Source organism: Bemisia tabaci, chromosome 3, assembly GCF_918797505.1.
Source record: "Bemisia tabaci chromosome 3, PGI_BMITA_v3".
Lineage (NCBI taxonomy): Eukaryota > Metazoa > Arthropoda > Insecta > Hemiptera > Aleyrodidae > Bemisia > Bemisia tabaci.
In genome coordinates, this window is record NC_092795.1 from 32,214,427 (window position 1) to 32,237,469 (window position 23,043).

The following is a 23,043-nucleotide window of genomic DNA, read 5'->3' on the forward strand; positions in this document are numbered from 1 at the left end:
ACCCTTCCGGTGGTTAACAATGAACACTTACCGCGCAATGGAGGCCGCGCAGATGATCAATGACCCCTTTTTTTGTGCCCCCGTGTGCCCTTTCTTTTCTTTTTTTTTTGCCTTTAGTACCTCTGTGAGACTCAATTCAGCAATATGTGCACATTTCGCGCATCATTTTTCATTGAGAACTGATATGGTGGATTGTTCACAAAAGCGCACACAAAGGAGCAGTTTTCTTTCACAGTTCCTTCTTAGAACCTTCCCACGGCCGAATTCGTAATGATGATTGATCTTTTTCCTGTTGAGAACTCCTCGTCAAGAGGAAACGATGAGAATGCAGCCAAGTCTTAAAAATTCGGCGCTCTTCTGACGCATGGGCGTATCTTCATTTTCGAGTAACATACCTGTTTTCCGTGTAACTCCATGCTTTCTGTGTCTCAAGTGGAAATAACGATGCGCCCCTACATGCATTAGAAGAAAGACGAATTGAGATATTTATCAGCTTTAGGGAGCACACCTATATTGTAGATCACGTGTTTTGATTGCGATTTTTCGAAATCTTCTCTCTTGCTTTTATTTTATTTTTTTTGTTTTTGTGGATGAGTGTGATTCTTCGAAATTGAGATACATTCTTCTGTAGAGGAAGAATAAGCAAAGTTAAAATTTCCAAGAATTTATGATTGTTGTTTTCTTCAGAAAAATAAAAATTTAACAAGCGTCAGGGAGCTTGTCAATGCTAAAAGTCATGAAACATGTAACTTGATTGCGACCTTTCAAAATCTTCGCAGTTGTTTTAGTTTATTTATTTATTTTGTTTTTCATAGTGTCAATGCGGGCGTTCTTGTTCGAAATTTTGCTTTCCCATATTCCTTTGCAGTAGCTTCTTTCGTGTGCCGTCGCACGATCTCTTTTAGTGGGGGGGGGGGGTGGAGGAGGAGAGAAAACCGGTTATAAAATACGGAAGACGATTTCAAAATTCACACTTCACAAGCTACAGGTCAATTTAATTATAAAAAGGCACTAACGCAATCAAAAAGTAAAAATAGAGCTGATTTCTCAAGGTTGAGCTTTTATCGATTATTAAGAGTTTCCTAAATACAAATGGACGTATTTCTGCCAAACGGAACTATACGCATTATGACGTGAGCCCTGTTATGCATATATTCTTATGGGTCTCAGAGCTCACGCCTTAATGAACATAATTACGTTTGGCAGAAATACGTCCCAATTAAACTCGATGCTGAGCCCACTGGATGAGTTAACGCGGATGAAATATCAGCGATAAAGTGCAAAATTAATTGCTGGACATTCCAGAAAAAAACCAATGAATTCTTCTTGGAGGAGACACCAGAAGACGCGGAACAAAGTGGAGAAGTTTCTTTTCGACAGCTCTTCACGCCTCTCTGCTAAGCTCAGTAACCAATCTTCTAATTATTAATAAACTGGTTGATTAGATTCCTAGGAAAAGGCGGGAAGCAAAAATTAGCGGTTAAGAACAATTCTCGGACTCATTGTGCTGTGGCGATGAAAAAGGAGCGGTAAAAGTTATCGAGGGGGAAATAAAAGGAAGACGCAGTGTAGGGAACAGTGAGGGATGAGCTTTAATTTTTCTCCTCAATTGAGCTTATACTGTTTCTCCGAAATTCCTCCGTGAGCTTCGAAGTTGAAATAACTTTAAAGTTGAGGGAGTTTCCTCTCTTTTTTTCCTCGTAAGTAACTCTAAACTGCGAGCTCATATACTATTTTTCAAAATACCACCCATCCTGTAAAAAACCAGTATATACTGTATTAATGAATCTATGATCAAAGTGCAAAACCACGTATCTCCATTGTAGTGTTTAAAAATTCCCGCTTCTCTTTTCCGTTTTGGAGGAGAGACAAGCCAATTTTATTGCTGAGAATTTACACACACTATTCTGCTAAAAGGGAAGGAAAATCGAGTGTGTCTCAAGAAATTACCTCGACTAGTTATCCAAAGAAAAAGTGAAGTATGTCAGGAAGTCTACGACGCGACTCCGCAAACATAGATACGAGTTTTTGCACTTCGGCCATAAAAATACTTCATCAAGTTATTTTTTATTAAGTCAACGTACGGAAGCTCTCATAATTACTTAAATTAAAGACTCTGAACATTAACGGAAAAATCGATCCTCTCCCTGGGAGAATCTTATTGTGCCTTTTTATAATTGAAAAAATAATTATAATCAAAGTACAAATTAAGATAATCCACGTGTACTACCTATCAGAAGTTACTGTTTTTTATTATAAAGTCAACGCACGGAAGCTCTCATAATTACTTAAATTAATGACTCCAAACGTTAATGGAAAATTTGATCCCGTATCTCTCCGAGAGAGTCTGAAAATGAGGCTTTGATATTCAAGTCAAATGTGAGGTCAATAATTGAATTCAGTCTGGACTCTATTAAAATTCCTCTTAATTTACGTTCAACCGAATTTCAGCGAGGGAAGGAAAGACGCTTTGAGAAATTAGCGGTTTACGGAAGAAATGCTTAAAAGGGGCTTAAATTTTAGCTCCTCCGACGTAAGGGCGTATCTCTTTTCCCACTTGAGCCCCAGATTGTATAGAGTTGTACGAAGAACAGGGCTCACGCGAAAATTGAGATTCCCCCTTACGTTGGAGGAGTGACGAAATGAGTCTCAACTGGTACATTAAACGGTGTTGCCAATTTAGATTGTATGGAAGATTGTTTGTCAGTCAAATTAACGCCTGAGGCATGAAGCGCTTGGGGGGGGGGGGGGGGGGTTCAGACTGTGAAGCGGTCAAGAAGCGTAACTCCAAAGTTTCCTATATGTTACGATATCTATCTGGTTCAACCATAAATTTTGATGTTTATGACGTTTAATGGAGCGCTGAGATACGGAACTATCTGATACAATTATTTCGACTCTTAAGCGACTCAAATTGCATAACCGTTGAATTGAAGGATGACTGAGTTGTTCACTAATTTGTTACGGTGATGTTGCGCTGGCCTGGGCATATAATTTTGGAATTACAGGAATACTGAGGTTCTCCATTGGAAGTCTACACCTTGAGACCATTTCAATATTAAAGGGGAGCGTATATAACTAGAGACTTGGCGGAGCTATGGATGGGGCATTAAGTCGGACCTGAAACATGTGATGTGAATACATTTCTGCACTTCAGGTATTACCAGATCGATACAAGGGTTTAAAGGAACGATCATCTCGATTCACAAGTTGCATTGTATGAAAGATGTACGTTGTACAATGTACATACATATACGTTGCATTTATAACCCACTCTCAACTACAACGATTGTGACACCCAAACGTCACATGGACCTATCTTACCAAAGGTTATTGGGCAACTGACACCGTAATATCTCTTCGTCGATACCCTGCCACCATCCCTTCATGAGACGTCCCCGTTGCAGAATTCCAGAGGGTCAAAAGCTATCGATTGAGACCAAGATCAACTTATTCGGTCAAAAAAAATTGGAGCCCCCTGCCGTTTTTAATGGGAATATTTCTCTTCATTGAACTTAGTTTCTAAAATGAATACCGTCGACACGGTTTGACATTAAACATTAAGAGAAACTCAGAGTTACCTGGCTCCACATTTACTTTTTACTCAAAAAGTTCTAACTTTGCCAATTTTTGACCAAATGAAATGATCTGAATCGCAATCGATAGCTTTTGAGTTGATCTTCGAAATAATACCAAGATCAAGTCTCTACCAAGCTCAGTTTTTGAATTACGGGAACTGTCCGGGTATTTTTTGGACAACCGACATACGATAGCTCTTTTTTTTAACGTTGTCTTTTTTTAAATTTGCGAGTTTTTTTAACAATTTTGTCAACAGTCGTTCCCACGAGGGATGTTTCCTTCTCTCTCGAAGTTATTGCGAACACTAAAACCGCCTTCGCGCCCATCTGGCAGCATCGAGTGCAAAATGCTTAGGCGACTTTACTTCCTCGACCTTTGTTTCACTGAGCTATGCAGGTTGGGCACTGGTGTAGAGAAGAGAGAACCCGCACGTTCATGCTCGCTTAGCTCCCTTTTCAATTTCTCCCGCTTTGAGAAGACCTTTGTTGTTTGGGCCTTTTCCTCGGATCCAACGATTGACCATTGTCTGCTTCTACGGAGGAACATCCTTCACGGTTGAAGCCTACAAAAAGCTAATTGCAGGGCAACATTAGCTTCTTACCGCAATATTTCCCCTGGGCCTCTTCCTAACAAAAGAACTCTCCGCCTTGCGTTGGCGAAAATTTCAAACATCTTGGCAAAAATTGAAAGACTTTGATAAAGACGGATTGGGCCTCAGGCAAGGTATGAATTAAAGCATTCCGTAACATGTTTTACTATACTTATCTATTATGCTAGTTATTACTGTATTATCTGTTAAATGCTAGCTGATAGTTATTACTTTAAATCAGTGAATTCAGGCAATGTTTTATTCAAGTAATACAGTTTTAGCCTTGACTTGCAGTGTTTCGTGCGGTGATTTTAGCATAAAATTGAAATGAACAGTGTCAAATCAATCTATTGTTCCTCCCAATTATGTTACTTCATTGTGTGACATGCTGCATATTCGCAACCTCTTGGTTTGTTTCACCTATAAATTCTATAATTATTTATTTTCAACCGACAGTTCCGTTTTTCGTTGAAATTCTAACCACCTTCTCTGAAAAAACATGACGAGATCGCAAAGGACTGAATAATGAAATACACAAACATGTCCATCGGTTGATTGGTTCTTTGGCAAAGTTCCCAAAACGAGAGCGAACTTTGATTCCCTTCCCAATACGAGGATTCAGGAAGATGAATTCAGGGTCGGCTATTTTCTCAGCATAAAAATCAACTTTTTTCTGAGAAATTTCAAAATGGAGACTCCTTGATATGAGGAAAGGGAGAGAGAGAGAAATCTACCCTCGGCCGTCCCGCCTCATCGATATGGTTTGATAAGTTTTCTTTTTTTTAAATCAGTTCACGGAAACCGCAAAAGAAACGTCTCTTCTAAGATTCGGTTTAGGAAAAGGACTCAGGGGAGGTTTCGTAAAACCTTGTAACTGTGAATGAAACAATACGCACGCCACAAGACTTGTAAATTTAATTCCACAAGGGAGAAGCTCCCCTATTCAAGTTGACTAGGTTGACAAGAGAGCATTGTTTCCATCGCCTTTTTACTCGAATTTTCTTTGATATCTCTGATAATGACAGTTAGTTTCAAAGTAGATGTTATATCGAACTTCCTTATGCGATACTTGTCGAATAACTTAAACTTACACAAAGAAACTACTCCTCTCTCCTCGAGGCGTAACCTCCTTCTGCACCCCTGGCTCTCAGAATTTTTGGCTCTGCCTTCCCTTTAAACAGATTGGAACCACCCCTGTCCCACCATTACATTACTTCAGGCCACATTTTTTGTGTATTTCCGCGAAGCTTAAGTGTGGCAAATTTTTGGAAACCCTGGAACGTTATTGGCATGTGAGTGAATTCAAACTTCACGGCGAAATAAGCCTCCTGGTAGAAGTTTTGGTTAGAGTGTTAAGCAAGTTTCGGCAATACATAGTTGCAAAATTTAAATTATCCAGCATAAAAAACTTTTAGCTTAAGATTCCTCACGTAATCATAGACTCTAATGGATACTTACGATATTGTGCGAAGTGCATTATCGAGAATTAATATTACTCGTCGTTGGTAGTTGGTATAAATTAAAGACTGACGGTGGAACTCCCAAATTATGTATCCCGGTTTGCGACGTTGCAAACCTCTTGCCGAAATTAAGTCTTTTAATAGAAATTTATTCCACTTAAATTCATAAAAACCTCCGTACTTGTTCATTTTCGTGTTAAGAAAAATCTGTGAACACTTCTAGAAATGGTATTCACTTGTTCCTCTTTCCAGTACCATGAGAGCGGAGATTTTAAAACACCGCAAATGAGGAAGTTTCGACATCGATACATCTCACTTGATGAGGTATCAATGGCTTTAGTCGGAAAATGCGAAAATCAGATTGGAAATATAAAAATCTTATTTTGGATATTTTATTTTTTCTGAAAAGGAACTAATCAGCAGTTATTCTTTGAAGGAGATATGTGTGAAAGAGACTTTAAAATGGTGGAATGACGATACGCATTTTTTTTTACTTTCGGTGTCCATATTCTGTAAATTTCCGAAAATAAACTTTCGAATCAAAAATGATCCTCGAATCTTTGCTCTACAGAATCTTATGGATTGAAAGATTTCTCTTCACCTTCATGGTGTGACATTTTCTTTCTTCCTTTCTTTAATTTTGTGTTGCACAATTCGAAATGCTAACTCGTGTGGTCCTCCTGAGGAACTCTGGAGGTAAGAAATTTCAGAGCATCCTTTCATTTTAAAATCCTTAATTTTTTATTCTCAGAGAAAAAGTCGGATCAACATTACTGGCAACATAGTATCATTGACGTTGATTACAACTTGCATTCAATATTGATTTTACTGGTGAGGTGACTGCAAAACGTAATTTTCTGATAACAGGTATTTTTTAAACACGGCCCGAAAAAATTTACATTATTGTGATGATAAAAGGAAATTTTACAACGCTGTGTCGCTGCTTTGAACCGGAGGTAAAACTTTAACTAAAGACTTATCTCATCAAAAGGTTTCATTTTGGCCGCATGTCAATTAAAGCCGCTTACTCCCACAAAAGATCCCGAAAAAGGTTTATTCTGAGGAGCCGTGTGCTCAGGGTGCTAATGTAAGTAGTTTGGCAGACATCCACCTACGAAGTTACAACCAAGTTCAACGTTGTATCACAAAAGATAAAAGGCCAATTATATGCGCTAAGTATGAATTCATTTGTCATAAAAAAAATGTATAAAAATGTGTAAAAATGGTGGCAAAAATCATCTCCATGCATAAGAGGTGGTTGTTTCGAACTTTCATGAACGATTTGATAGTGAATAGACCGGATAAATTGTAAATTCTAAGGACATTTATAAAAAAATCCACGATATTCGAATCAAGCTGTAGTTTGTCAGACACATACAATTTAATCGAGATTACATCGAAATGATGCCGAGATTACATCCCATGTGCCTATGTGAAATTGGGAAGTTGTTTTACCTTGTGGTCCATGATATGCACTGATCGGGAAGTACCTCTAGAAATATTGTGTAAAACCACAAGTAACACACAGCTCTTTTAATGGAAGTGAGGCTGAGAATCTTGATTGGCCAATTGCCAACCTTCGACTGTGTTGCTAATGTAACCCTTGAAGCACCACTACAAATAAGACAAACGGACGGAACCAACAAAATACGTAAACGAGCAAGAGAAAAGACGCGCGTTGACGACGGCGCAGAGATACAACTATTCGTACTTGATGGATGTCCGTGTCGCATTTGCAAAATTGAAGGCGCTTCGGCGTGAGGCATGAACTCGCACTGTTCCACACTATGCTGCAGCTGCCCATGAGTTTTCATTGACATTGTAGAACCATTCAAGTACTGAAGATCCATCTTACTATTAATTCTAATGATTAGGTATTTTTACCCGTGGCTGGCTTTTTGCCTGATTAAGTTATATTATTTAAATTTTTACATAGATTATGAATGTTAGTGATTAAACTATACGATTTTCCCTTACAATAGAATTAGGTCAGATGGCCTTTTACACTATGCTCGTTCATTAAGTAGCATATACGTAGTGCGTTGCACTGGTATAGAGCAGATGGATAGATAATAATAAAAAATAAAACTCCTGTATTTATTATTGTACTTACATTAATAAAGAAATTTACAACAACAAAAAAATCTTACTTAGGAGATTGGGTTTGAAGTTTAAATTTGAGGCATAATGGTTTGACTGAGTTTTAAGATCTGTTTGTACATATGCGTTAATGGTATCCAACCCATTCTATTCCTTACACGTATGAAACCGCGTAGCTTTTGTAGCAGGTATTCTTCGTTCGCCCCATGCTTTTATTTATTTTGCATTTTATTGTGAGCCACGTTGGGAAGGAAGAGAGGATGCATAAATCTCGATTATTTTTCTGTAAACAGGCAGAGAGCGCAGGAAAATCAAAGGGAAATGCTGAAAACTGTCTGCTTCTTTTCTCTCCGAGGCTCTCTATTTTACACGCCGGTCGGAAGGGGAAGCTCCAGTTACCACGCGATAAAGAGAACAAAATTCATTATTGCAGTCCTTTCAAGATCTTCCCGCGATTATGCTTCCATCAACGTCGTTAGACGCATAACGCATAACGCCTACTTTCTTCGTAAGCTTTCGCTGGCGCTCAAGATTTTACTGATATTACTTTTTCTCGTGCATATACAGAAAAATAAAATGTGCTTAAACTACGTTAAAGTGTAGATAGAAATGTTTTGTTGGAGGATGGGAATTATAGCCCCTTTTTCTCTTTTACCCCTTTCTTGGTTAAACTTTGTCGACAAACAATCAAATCTCAAGCTCAAGGCTAGAAGTCTACAAAAAGGGTGCCAATTTACGCATGGGAGTGAGAGATCCTGCTGTCTGTCGGTATCGTCGCTTTTCCGACGAAACGGCGTATCGTATTTCCATTTGGATGTATTTCTGCAAAACGGAACTATGTGCATTATGACGTGAGGCCTGTTATGCATACCTATACTCTTATGGGTCTTGGGGCTCATGTCTTAATGAACATATAGTTCTGTTTGGGAGAACTACGTCCATTTTCAAGTGAGCCCCCGAAGAATCTAGAGCTATTTGGCCTACAAGCAGCTACAAGGTCACAATCTAGACAAAAATAAAATTGATGATGATAAAAATGTATATCAACTGTGTAATAATTAGTTTGTACTTTAATTCAAAGGTATTCTCAGTTTTTTTTCAAAGCTGACCGGTTCTCAAATTAAGAGCAAATTCAAGGAATTAAGCTCGTGATTTATGAAAAAATTACTTTACTATGAGCGCTCGGAAGCTTTTCAAACGCAAATTTGATCTTCTTCATTCTTGGAAAATCCCTTTGAACGTTTTCGATTATTTACCTTTTGTTAATCCCTTTCCTTAATTATTTAAATTTCCTCCATATAATCAATAATATAATGCATATTGTCTGAAAAAGAAGAACAAATTTGTAAACAATATGTATCCTAATGAAAGTGATAATCAAAAAGATCAGGGAAAATGAGGAACAACATACTAATTAAAAATATCGCGAAAACCTGGCAACTGTCCACTCAGTTAAGCAGACTTAAATTTGATGAAAAATCAAATGCTCTGATCTTAAACGCGCCCGATGGGCGGGAATGAAAGCATCGAAAGAGTTAGAAATCAATGTTGCCAACTTAAAATTCGAAATTTTTTGTTTTCCCTATCTCGCATAGAAGTATGCGTGGAAACTTTAGAAAAGGGCAACCCTTTTTACGAGAGAAGTGGGAGACTTACAGGAGCGTGCACTATTGAGGCTTGGAGCGTATGTTGCTCTGCCTCCTCTTAGGTAATTAGTTTCAAAAAGTTGGGCCCGTCTTCTTCATCAACTGATTGGATCCTCCCTGGCTTTTAATTGTTTTCTGACTCCGCCCTCGCTATTGCTAGATTTATGGATAAAATGATTTCATTTTCGAGCCCTCGCCTTGCCGGGAGTTGGCGTTCCTCCTCATTTGACACGCGTTTCTGGTTCCATCGATTATCGCTGAAGCACTCTTTACGGAACTCGACTTCCACCTTCGATGCTTTTCAATTATTTCCACAAGAGCACGCTCGGGAGGAGAACAAAAACAAATTCTCAACTTCATACTTGAAATGAATTTCGATTTTTCGCCGTGTGACCTATGACCTAATTTTCGATATTCTCTGCCGCGGAGTTTTCATTACTCTCTTGAAGTTCAGACGCATCATTCAAAGGCGTTTCTACCGGTGGTGTGGAGGGGGGGGCGGGGTTCTTACGAGTGGGAGCCCTCAAGTGATTTTTAATTTCAATGGTATTGGATACTTCAACAAGTTGGGTTGTTCAAATTTTGAATTTTTCGGCCGGACGACACAATACTGAGGAAGGCTGAAGTTTAGGAGTTGCGATTTTACAGAATAAGTCGCTTTCTATCTTGTGGCGGAAATCGATCCTAATTTAAAATCGAGGATTTTGAAATTGACTTTTTCGGGATCGAAAATGCCGGGTATTTTCACTAGCTTTTACTATATTCAAACTCGACTCTTTTTTCATTTACTTCTTTATTGGCGCGTATACGTAGTATACCGCCTTTGCGATCGTTTCGAACCATGCTCGATACAATAACCGAGTCCCTTAGTTCCTTACCGAAAAGTGACTACCGCGAACTTCTGAGATTTTCCAAAGCGTGTAAAAAGTTTATTTATCCGTCAATAATTATGATTTAAAGTTGTTTCTCATTCTGGGGCTCTCTAGTTTTATGTGCAGTGAATACCAAGAGTCTACGTTACTTGGTTTTCTTAAAAAAAGCCTAAGAGTACGACGCGCTGATTTAAAATATGCATATATAAGCAGAATCAAGCGAACTGATTCGAGGATGGCTGAGCAGGTCGGCACTCTCGGAATGAGAATTTAACTCCTCCGTTTTTGTCAAAACGTTGCTTTGAAAGATCTCCACACCTCTGTTATACTTTTCAAAAGTTGGTACCCGTGCTCTGATAGTGCTGTTCATCTGACAACAATGTCAGTGTCAGCTGATAATAATATTTTTATCATATGAGGTTAATAAAAAGTTTTCAGTCAGTCTTTGACATCCTGAATAATTGTCTTGGTATTTATTTACTAATTTTACAGAATTATATTTTATTTCTTATTAAAACTAAGAAATACAGTGCAATCTGTGTAAGTGCAATCTGTGATGAGCCTCGAGACTCATTAGACCATTAGCTAAACGTGGCTCATACAGGAATCCACTTACCCCTCTCTTCCCCACGCTCCTGATCACTGCGTCGGCGTCCTCGACGAACAATAGCTAATGACGGTCGCCAAGCTAGGCCGGGATCCTCAGCCCCTCGCCCAATTACTTACGCTTCATTAACCATTTCACCGTCACGCTAGGATTCGCCCAATTTTCAAAAAAAATTGTTTCGCGAGTTTTTAGCAATTTTTTTCCTTACTCTCCGTTGAAACACGAATTAAAAGAGGTCTCATTCATAAAAATCGGCCAAATAGAAGAGAAGTTACAGTATTCGAAATCCGAAGAAATCAACAAAACTTCTCCAAACAAAAAATAAAATGAAGGGGGGAAAAAAGAAATGTATAAATTACAATTTGATATGATTGACCTCAGAATGTGACAAGCAATTCAATTATAAAAAGGAGAAAAAATTGAGTGAAATTACAAAAAATTAGCCTCTTGCAAGGGACTTCCTGTATGAGTTTTGACCTGAAGACAAGTAAATCCCGTTACATTATTAAAATGAAATTGACTCCATAGTTTAATGCCTTAGTTTCTTGAATACGATTATTTTAAGCTCTCGAAAATTTATACCAGCAATTTTACCCATGGGGTGATTTCCTGAGAGCTGATAATATCACGAATTTCTCATAGAGCCCTTCAAAATGGCTTGCTTTTTGGGCAGCCGATTCGGCCATCAAACCGGGGTTTAAATGGAAGCTGATAATAACACAAAGCTCTGAGAAAAATTTTGAGATGAGTATAGGAACGGTTTGTAAATTACGAGGAGAGGCGGGCATTCGGTTCAGCATATCGATACATAAGTATTTTCACACGTAGAATTTAATTTTCACGTCAGGGAGTCGACATATTTTGATTTTTTCGATTTTATACGGAAAATGTATGGTTTTTCGGGATTGAAATTACTTACAATTGTTTCATGAAAAATGAATGCACCCAAAATGACTATAGCATTTTGACTTTCACATACGTGCACTCACTAAATCGATTGGTAAATTCAAAGAGTGGGTACATCGACCTGGTATATCAAGTTTCTGCAATTTTTATCGGCAATCCGTAGATTTTCGGGATGTGGATTGCTTACTTTCAATTCATCAATGAATAAAGCATGGACATGGTTAAGCTTCTTTGCATGAAAAAAAGACGTTTAAAATAAAAAAATCAAGACATATTTAATACAATTGCATTTATATCGAGTAAATCTCTTTTCAATAATATAACGGGATTTATAATACCGGTGATCTGGGTATTTTAGCCCCAAAATACCTTTAAATCGACTTTATCTTCTAGGAGTTCGACAGAATTTTTCCTCTCTTCGCTTAAATTTTTCCGTAGCACTTTTCTTCAAGAATCTGATAAGATTTTGCTTGAGGCAGATCAAAAAACTTAAATTTTTTCGAATAGCTTTCTAGATTCACAATACACGGTCTCGTCAAGGTGCGTCGTTGACCTTGCACTGTTGGATCGTGAATTCTCTTGTTGTGCTGCTTGCCTTTTTTGAAATCTCTGTACCTAAATGAAAACTAAAGGGGTTGATATGTGCGAGTTAATGACGCGCCTTATCAACACATTGTGTTGGAGTTCACTGCTTGTTTTTTTTTATTTTTGGTCACTAAAAAATTCCACCCACACCGTTAAAAAGCGAGTAGTGGAATTCGATGCCGGAGTCTACATAGAACTGGCGTGGAGTGCTTTGCGATACATCGATTCCGAAATCCTCTGAAAAATAGGAAGAAAAATACCCACAAGTTTGCTCAAAAATGCGTATTTTATCGAGAGAAATTCGGCGGTGTCTGAATGTGCAAACCGCGCGCAATGGGATCGAGTCAATCAGAGAGGTCAGACATAACATTTTTCATTAAAACTGCAAATTTTGAAGTTTATTTTGTCACATTTTGAAGTTCAAGGAGTGCATGTTGGAGTAATTTTTACGAAAAAACCGATGGAACCACCATTAGAACCTCAAAGTTTTCTACAACGGAGTTATGAGCGTTTAAAGATTCCAAATTTTGTCCGACCTCTCCCATTGACTCGATCCACTGTGCGGGGTTTTTCCGTAGCACGGGAGCCTTCTCCTTCGGGAAGAGGGCGGGAAAAAGCTGAAGGAGATGGAAAGCTGGAGCGCAGCTGGTGGGGAGAGTATTAATAAAAATGTTTCTCGTCCTCTGTTCTCTTGTCATCTTTCAATGCGCGGGGTTGGAGCCCGGCTAATGTATTCCGATCTTCGCGGATAATGCGAGTTGTCGCGCAACTCGCCTCGCGCGTTGTCGCCGTTGTCGACCACTGCCGATACAAATTGACGCGACGCACAGTGGAACGAGCTAAAAGAATCGGTCGGACATGAATTTTTCGGCTAAAATTTCAAATTTTGATGTTTATTTATAGAGTACATTTATAGGGAGAGTAGGTATGGACATGTCGAAAATTTTGAGGTTAGGTGATGAGCTCTTAGACCCCAAAAGGGTAGGCAATCTATGAATTCAAATGATTCAGAGTGATTTATAATCACAATTGTTGGGAACTGTCGTTGGTAAAGCACGTATTTGACTTGGTTTTTGCATAAACTTACTCATTTTTGCTGAAGAATACTTACTTATGAATTTTCTTGTCCATTTTCGTTTGATATCAGAGTCGAAAGATTGACAGTGTCATTTTTCGTTTTCAAATGTTTCTACCCTTTTGGGCCCTAAGAGCTACATAATTCGAGTTGTCCATCCTCTCCCTATATGTATAGGTACTCATTTTATTTAGTCGCAAATTCAATTTCAAGGAATGTTTCTGGGAGACAATATCACGAAAAATCCCCCAAAAAACCACTTTTGAACTTTTTTGTCTCATTGTTTCGATAATAGAAGCTTCCAAATTTTGTCCGACTTATCCAATCGACTCATTTCATTGTGCGGCGCACAGTGGATCGGGCCAATGGGGGAGGGGATCGGACAAAATTTGGAAACTTTAAAAGCTCGTAACTCGGTTCAAACAGAACTTTGAGGTTCTACAAGTGGTTCCATCGGTTTCCTTGAGAAATTTATCTCTAGAAGCAACCATTAAAATTTAAAACGTGACGAATTAAACATCAAAGTTCGCAGTTTTAGTTAAAAATTCCATGTCCGACCTCCCTGATTGACTTGACCCACTGTGCGACGCGGCCACAAGTCTCCATCAACCACGCTGCTGTGTTGAGAATGGACGCCGTACCAACATTCGGGAGCTGCCAAGTTCTTTCGGATAACGAACGAATTTTTGAGGAAATTCATGCATATTTTTCCTCGAAATTTTCACATATTTTAGATTAAATTACGAACGATATTTGTCTGAAAAGTTTGAAGAAACATATGCACAATTTTTCTGGTGAATTCGTTTTTTATCAAGGAAATATGGCAACGTCTGAAGGATCATACGGCGTTCTTCCTTAGCTTTGCAGCACCAAAACCGACCGTACTCCGTTTTACCAAGAGAGCAGAGGGTGCCAAAAAGAACTCGATCTCAGGCTTGGTTTTAAAACAACGTATGTGACATATGCTTTTATATGCACCTACGTGTTTTTGCGGCTGAGCCAGAAATTATATTTCTTAATTGCAAAACAAAGTCCAAATGAAGTCAAGAGGAAATGCACTTTGCAATTGGAAATTAAGATTTCTGGCTCATCCTTAAAAACACTCATGTTCGTAGGAAAACTAATTCCTACATTATTTTCATACATTAGTTCATTCCTTTTTTCTCAACCGACTCAGAATTTGCAATTCCAATACTGCAAAATCTGCCAAATCTTGTGCAATACAAGTAATTGAATTTATTTACAATGTACCTACGGTGGCGATTCTTGAAAGTTGGCACTACTGTGTTCCTTCCATTTACATTGCCTTACCTAAAATTGATATTTTGAATGGATTTAAATGGAAGGAAAACGGTGTTATCAACTTTCAAGAATCGCCACTGACAATGTACAAGTATCTCGACGGTGTAAGTCGGCAATCACATAACTCGTTTGCGGTGACTGAAAATCTCAGCCTCTATGTTATTTTTTTAAAAGAGAACAAACTGACATCATCCCTTGAAGTTTTTGCGGAATTTTCTTCGCACAGAGAGGAAAAATTACGGCAGTTTGAAAGGATTACCGTTGAGTAGTTTTTCGTTTAAAAAATAACGTATGACAGGAAGTCTACGACGTCGCAAACCGACTTATGTGATTGCCGACTTACACCGTCGATTTGCACTTAATCGTAACTAGGGGGCTCTGCCCCCTGGTCGCCTACTGTCAATGACATTTTCAAAATCACCCGTTTGCGGTTAATGAGCAAATAATTGTAATTGAATGACAAACCATGTTTCAAAGAGAAATTTCCCGCCAAACAATATTCATAATGACTTTCTCCTTATTCTGAATTTTGATTCCTTTTTTGGAAGTCAACCTTGACAGGGCCACGTATAGCTGTCCATGACTAAACAAAGACCTCTGAAAGTAAAGACCCACTCAATTAAAACTCTGACCTTTGAACTCCCCTTCCTCACTTCTGCCCATCGACCGTCTTACTCCCCTTCCTCACCCTGTTCACTGAGCGTCTTAAAATTATTTTATTAGATTAGAGAGGATTCAATGATTTTTCTAAAGTGTATATTTTTAAATCTGCCTAATCTGGCAACCCCTGTGGCATATTTCGGCAGCGGCCCGGAAAAAGCTCCGAAAGACCGAAACTGACAATAACGTCACTTGCGAGCGTTTTGTCTGTTCGCGCGAATCCACGCGTGTTCGACCCCTCCCCCCCTTCACCTCGGAGATGGTAGTTGGCCGAAGATTGGGCTGAATACTTTCCGCCTTGTCACCGAGAAAGATAAATTCACAAAGAGGATGCCGATGTTTTCATCTTCGCTGACACTTTTTTTTTCGTTTGTTTGATTTATTTTTGTTCGCATCCACTCGCGCGACGGGGGGGGGTGGGAGGTGTGGGTGGGGGCTCGGATGATAACCGAGAGGGGTGGATGAAATCGGGTCAATACAGATACCCTGAACAGCACATTTTTAGTTTAATTAGTGCAGCGCTTTGAGCCTACACAGTAAGATATCTTTTAACAGACAGGGTGTGTTGGACGGTGTTAGAAACAACGAGGCTTGTTGCTCATGCGCGGTGACCGTGTGACTTCCTGGGCTCCGTTTTTCGGTTTGAAAATTAATAGTTGATCTTCACAGCCGATGGACCATTAGCTCCCAAATTCTTGCGGGCGGATGCAGTTTGCCCTGCGATGACCCGAAGTCTGGGGATTTGTTCAGATAAGATCAAACCCTCCTTTGACTCGACCAAAAATCATCCATATCATGACTCTACGAAAATAAATGTGAATTTTTACATAATGTTTTTTTTTCTTTAAAAAAAGAAAAAAAAAACAAATCTGGAGATTAGAGATATCTATATACCCCCGCTCTGACACGGTCTGTTTCTCGTGAGTGAAAGCTCAGGAAGTATCATGACAGTACTATTTTTATGAGGTCCATACCGTGTAAACCATAATATTTCCAATTCTAAAATGAATTTGGGATATTAAATTAGTCTCTTTCATTAATTTTACATTTTTTACCGAATAAAAGGTAAAGTGACGATGTCCAGTTTTCTTCCTGCTTGAATAATCCCTGAAGGCTTTGAAAAATGTACAATGAGATTAAAATACACATATGAGAGTGGTCGTGGATTAGGCATTAACTCCCTTTTTTCATCTCTTGACTGCGAGCGACTCGGATCAAACAAATTTTCACAGAGATGGCATAAGAGTTTACAACGCTCTATGTTGAAAACGGGAACGGAAAAACGGGAGGCAAATAGAGCTCTCCAACAAAGAAACTCTCCTAAATTAAAAGTGAAAACTTTTTTCTATCAATGCCGACAAATGTTACTCTTGGCAATGCAGTTTTTAGAATTTTTTACATTAAAAATTGCAGGAGTCAGAACATAACCCTCTAAAATCAGGTGACCGTTGCTCACGTGCAGAGCTTCGTTGAGAAGCTCTCAGACGCAGTCATTCCTTAAGCAACTCCGTAAAGGGATCTTAAAGGGAGCTTCAAACATATCAGCTTAAAAAGGATAGTTTTTTCTGTAAAATTATTATAGAGTAAAATTTGAAAATATTTTTCTCATGACTTTATTTTCAAACTTCTCTTGATAACGATGCTAACTATATGGGGCGTTCCTACGGAGAGGAGCTTTTTAAAAAACGACTATTTCAACTGACTTGTATGTCAACGCCTTGATGCAACTATTCGTGATCAATGGATGTCCGTGTTGCCTATGCAAAAAGTGAAGGCGCTTTGACTTCCCTCGCGCTCGCCATGACTATCATCTAAAGCACTATTCGTCGTCACCCGGACGAAAGAACGTAACTCCATTCCAAGGTTGCAAAAGTGATTCAAACAATTCAATATTTAACAAGAATAGACCTGTGCAATTTTTGTCGAAAATGGTCTGATTTTCGCATAAGATCAGAAGAATAATCAGGGAAAAATGCCAAAAATTTTTCAGTCAGAAATGCCAAAAATTCTCCTGGGAAAAATGCAATCCGCGCAAGGAAATTTGGCAACATTGAAATGCAGTTACGTTTCTTCGTGCGGAAAACGACGTATTATGAGAACCGCTTACTCTTATAGAAATTTAAAGGAGATGCAGCCACCAACACAGATAATGAGACGATACCTTCGTTTCCGTGTAATTAATCATGGAACCACATTGTCATTAAATATTGTCACCAAACGATACTAAAATATCTGAGTCTTTCTCAATCACATGCAAACACATGACCTTAGTGACACGCGAACACGTTTGGTGACCCTGGTAAAAATTGGTGGTACGAGCTGCGTTTCAAAATACCATAGAAGTTCTCATAGCCGACTGAAGAAGGCTATTGAAAATCATATAGCTGGCTGTAGAAAGCGGATCAAATCATATAGCCGAGCCATACAAAGCTATAAAAAAGTATACAGTCGGGCTATAGTTCCTATCGCCGGGCTTTACACTTTATCGCCATTGGCTATAAAAGGCTATAAGAAATTGTGTAGAAATTCGTGTGCTTTGGAAATCATTAAGTTTGATACGGAACTACTTTAATATTTACAAAACACACATTATATTTTCTTTCAAGACATATTTTTTTTTTATCAATTAAAACGAGATGGTCCATACCGAGTGTGCAAACATTTCAAAATCATGAGTTGAAAAACGCTGACTCCGCGAGATTAAATATTAGAGCATAACACAAAGCGGAGCGGCGATGCATTGGCGCCTACAAACCTAACAGGGATACTTTACGCATTGCGCGGCGACGCACTGGCGCCTACAAACCTAACAGGGATACTTCACGCATTGCGCAATGCGTGAAGTATCCATGTTAGGTTTGTAGGCGCCAGTGCGCGTTTCGCGCTCTCTGCCCGCCCGCCGCGCCGCAGCGTGCCACGGCGTCTGAAGCAACTATTTCACACCAGAGGTATTGCACAGTATCTTAAAAAATTGAAGGCGCTCTAACATATTAAGAATGACAGGCATCCTTCAAAAGTACGGAGCTTTCCTCGCAAAATAAATCAAGATACAAGATACGGCACAAAAAGAGAGCGGTAGTCCAAAAACTGACTAAGTAAGTCCTAGTATCCGTATTTAGTAACGTTTAGCATAAACTTTATCGTCTGGCTGTTGCTTAATCGCCATCGGCTATAGAAGGCTATAAGAAATGGTACAACCGGCTACAGAAGCTACTGGAAATCTTATAGCCGGCTTTAGGTCTATAGTATTTTGGAACACACATTCTACTGCCAATTTCTACCAGGGGAGGTTAATTTTTGAGCAAAACAAAGACGCTTAGTGACCCGCTCAAACGAGCATTTCATGAAACGTCGAAGAATTATTTTCAGCATTTTAACGGAAAAAATCGATGATAGTAGAATGAAACAAGTTGATAGGTGCAACATGCAGGGGCGTGCCGATATAAAAGCGTTAGAATTCATTAGAATTCCGAAATTTTGTCGTAAAAAGATTTACTGAAATAAAGGAAACACGGGACACGGGGGAAAAAGATTTACGTCCTAATGAGAATTATAGTTCTGCCGTGCTAAGGAAAAACGCCGTATGAAAATTAGTGAGTTGCCAAATTTCCTCCGATAAAATGTTTATTTTTGAGGAAAGCAACGAATATTTTGTCTTGAAATTTTCAGGAACAATAGGTAAAATTAAGAACGAAATCATCCGAAAAATTGGAAGAAAACTATTCACAAATTCTCCCAAGAATTCGTGATCTACCGACGGAAATTTGGCACCACCTGATGGCTCATACGCCGTTCTTCTTTAGCACGGCAGAGTTGCGCTCACACAGTTACGCTGAAATACGGTTACGGGAGCGTACGCAGCGAACACAATACGGCATAGTGAGGGTCGCAATGCCACACAGCGGGGAAAAAATCATGGTCATGTTTACACTGGCAGGTTAGGGAAATATAAAAGAACATAAAAACAAGTTTTTAAGAAAATAAATAAAAAATCATGGCAAAAGAATAAAAAATTACGATAATGATGAGGAAGTAAAAAACCAAATCTGACAACAAAGTTTGTTAGCGTTGCTCTCCGTGCAGAGCCGCGTTACAGATTTTCCTATCCAGTTACTTTAAGCCTCTAGACTTGATCGTTTATTTTAATAAGAAATTCCATCATCATCATATATCCTCGTGCATTATTTTCTATACCGACACGACTTGCCTCCATTATGTTTTTCATTCCTTTAAAAATATTTCCCGGGATTGCCGCCTCAACGCGGATTCACCAGCTTCCACGCATGGCGCACAGTGGATCGGGTCGATGAGACAGGTCGGAGATGAAATTTTTGACTAAAACTGCAAATTTTAATGTTTATTTCATCACATTTTAAATTTTAAGGGATGTTTCTGAAAACAAATTTAACGAGGAAACCAATGGAATCGTTTTTAACATCTCAAAGTTTTGATTAAACGGATGTATAAGCTTTTAAAGATTCCAAATTTGGTCCGACTTCTCTCATTGACTCGATCCACCGTGCGCCGTTTGAGAGGTGACAGCAGCCAATCTTGCATCATATTGCCTACCGCGGGGAAATTGTACAAAGGACCGGTAGACAAGGTACGAATTTTAAAATTCAAGGGGTGCTCATGGATGAGTATTTCACGAGGGAACCGATGAAACCACTTTTGGAACCTCAAAATTTTGGAGTTATAAGCGTTTATAACTTCCAAATTTGGTTTGACCTCTCCTATTCTGCCGTGCTAAAGAAAAACGCCGTATGAACATTCGAGAGTTGCCAAATTTCCCCGGATAAAACATGTATTTTTGACGAAATTTATGCATATTTTCCCTTGAAATTGTCAGATATGTTAGATTAAATTGCGAACAAAATAAACAGAAAAATTGGAAGAAAAATATTTACAATTTCCCCAATAAATTCGTATTTTATCAGAGGAAATTAGGTAACTCCTGAAAGTTCATACGGCGGTTTTCCTTAGCACGCACTGGAAAAAAAACACATTGGATCTAGAGTCCAGACTCTTAGAAACATCGACAAGAAAAAATACTCTTGATTCAATCAGATTTAAGCTTAAATCAAGAACCCAGTCTCTTAATTTGAGCGGATTTCCTTTTGATTCAAGCAAAAATCTGATTGAATCAAGAGTCCTTTTTCTTGTCAATGTTTTCAAGAGTCTGGACTCTAGATCAAATGTGTTTTTTTTTTCCAGTGCGATCCACTGTGTGGGGAGGGTATACTCGTATAAAAATGCGCGCGTTTCTCATTTCATGTGACTCCTCGGGCTGGTCCTATTCTTGGCTATTCCTCTTCTTCTATCGACATCATTGTTCCTGCGTAATGCGTGTCTTGTGATCCAAATAGTTCGATTATTCCGAGCGCTCCACGCCCTCTCCTAATTGGCAAGCTGCGTCTGTGCTGCAGATAAATCTTCCCAAATCTGCTTTTGTCTCTCTCAACGGAGCGTCGATGGGTCTCTCATTCATCGATCAACCGAGTTGCCGCAAATAATCACGAGTGCTCCCTGCACAACATATAGCCTAATGCATCCTCATATATGAAAATTGATGGAGAAAGTCGAGAAATGTGTATCTTCGTCGCAGCGTTTCAAAATCTCCGGCCACATTTTATTTTCTTAAAAAAAAAAAAAAAAAAGCATACCTCCGAAATTTTCTGTTAATCTTTTGAAATGAATTAATCAAATTTTATACACAGATTCCCTCTTAGGATGTGAAAAAAATAGGTTAATTTTACACTCACCTATTACATCGTTGATTTTAAGCAATTCAAGCAGATCTAGCTGCATCAGACTTTCCTAGTTTTTTCCTATGCAATATTTTTAAACCTAAAAACTGCATCTACAACATTCCCAGCGTGGAAAAGGTAGTAGGTCTTGTCTTGTGAGAGCGATAAATGCCGTAGCACAGAGCGCCTTCAACTTTGCGTGTATGCAACTCAGACAACTACGGAGCACGAATAGTTGCTGCGATGTATTTTTACCTTCAAAAGAGCTCGACACAGAAGAGAGGAGTAAGTGATAAACTCGAATACGAAGTTTGATAAACGCATCCATTGACGAATGAATTAATAATAATCATAATTTTCAAGACAGATTGTATATTAGTTTTCTTTTAGTGAAATAGAACATGAGCCTCTAAGCGTTGCAATCAGAGATCCGCATATTTCCATTTCAGCCATCGCATTATTTTATTACATATTTTGAGATGAAAGTATTACGAATGAAAACAAAATACCTTTAACTTTACATTTCAACTTCTCACCGTCCTTTTTCATTCTTTTACGTCGTAAAACTGGAAAATCCTCCTCATCCTCTGAACCGTTATGATCGAATAAGCTATTTTCTTGTTTGTCCAACCCACAGAATATTATTTACAGCTTTATTGACAGCTTTATGACAGCTTTATTTATTTGTTTCAGAGTTATGGCGTTTGTTCAGAAAGCCATTGCGAGAATCAATGAGCCAGAGAAGCTGGATACATTATTGAAGGACTTGGGACGGAAACACTACTCGTATGGCGCAAAAGTAAAATATGTGGATGTGAGTAACAATGAAGTGTTCAATTCCTCCAAGTGAATCAAACTATTATTCGAGGGATACAAACATGAAACAATTGATGTGGGTCTCTCGAGATAAAATCGATCGGAAAGATTTGTAAATTCTAAAATTGTAAATATGTAAAAACAATGAAAACAACGCAATAAAATCATCGACTACAATGCAAAAAGAATTTTCCCAAGGGGAAACCGCTGCTTGTCCAATCTTCCATCTGGTTTGGCTGCTGATATATACATTGAGGTATATCCTTAAAACAGGGAAAATGTGAAATAATCACATTCCACTGCAGAAAACCCGGGAAAATCTAAAATCTTAAATCTTAAAACTTTATCGCACAATAACCTATAAGAAGTGATTTCCCAGCGAAAAACGATTGAATGTCCATCCGGTTAGGCTGATAATATCTATCGAGGTACATCGTCTAACCACTACAAGACGCCGTTAAATTTGCCAAAGTTTTACTTTGTAATGACTGATAGTCTTGCGAAAACTTTAATTTTTATTTTTCCCAGTTTTTAAGTGAAGAATCGCAAAAAAAAAAAAAAAAGGTCACATACCGTGGTTGTTGATTACACATTAATTCGAGAGAAGAATTGTCATCTACTGCATCTGCCATACAACGGTATTAACATTACTTAAAGGGCTTGATATTTGTTTGCAGTGCCGAGGCTTAGCTATACGGGAGAAACTCGAAATAAAGGTAATACCTCCTCACCTGACGAACAATGTCGTCTCCATAGCCAGAGTAGTGTAACGCAAAGGATAATGTCACAAGTAGGTTGTCGTATCAAAAGTCGCATCGGTGCGCGGTTAAAAGAGACCGAGGGAGAAGAGTTGAGAGGACAAAACCCTCTTCAAAAAACTTTAATCCATTCTCAAGAATCCAGGAAGCGCTGCTTGTCATCGCTTAATCCTTTAAGTGCATTCCGGTTTTCACAGTTCTCGATTTTAAACGCTCATCCGAGTTGAATCAAACTTTTCATTCCAGATTAGTAATTTTAAGCCGGAACATCCTTTGATTCCCGTTACAGCTCTCGTCAAAGGAGCTTTTTTAATTGGATATGCTTGTCGGCATAAAATTAA

The 23,043-nt window shown here is 38.6% G+C and overlaps 1 protein-coding gene across 1 annotated transcript in view; it reads left to right on the forward strand.

Annotated features, from left to right (window-relative positions):
• The window catches only part of LOC109043935 (cytoglobin-2), a 146,301-nt gene that overhangs the window by 117,597 nt on the left and 5,661 nt on the right, over positions 1-23,043 (forward strand). Inside the window, exon 4 of the mRNA XM_072298181.1 lies at positions 21,822-21,942. Coding sequence (XP_072154282.1) covers positions 21,822-21,942 — 121 coding nt within the window. The remainder of the gene's footprint in view (positions 1-21,821; positions 21,943-23,043) is intronic.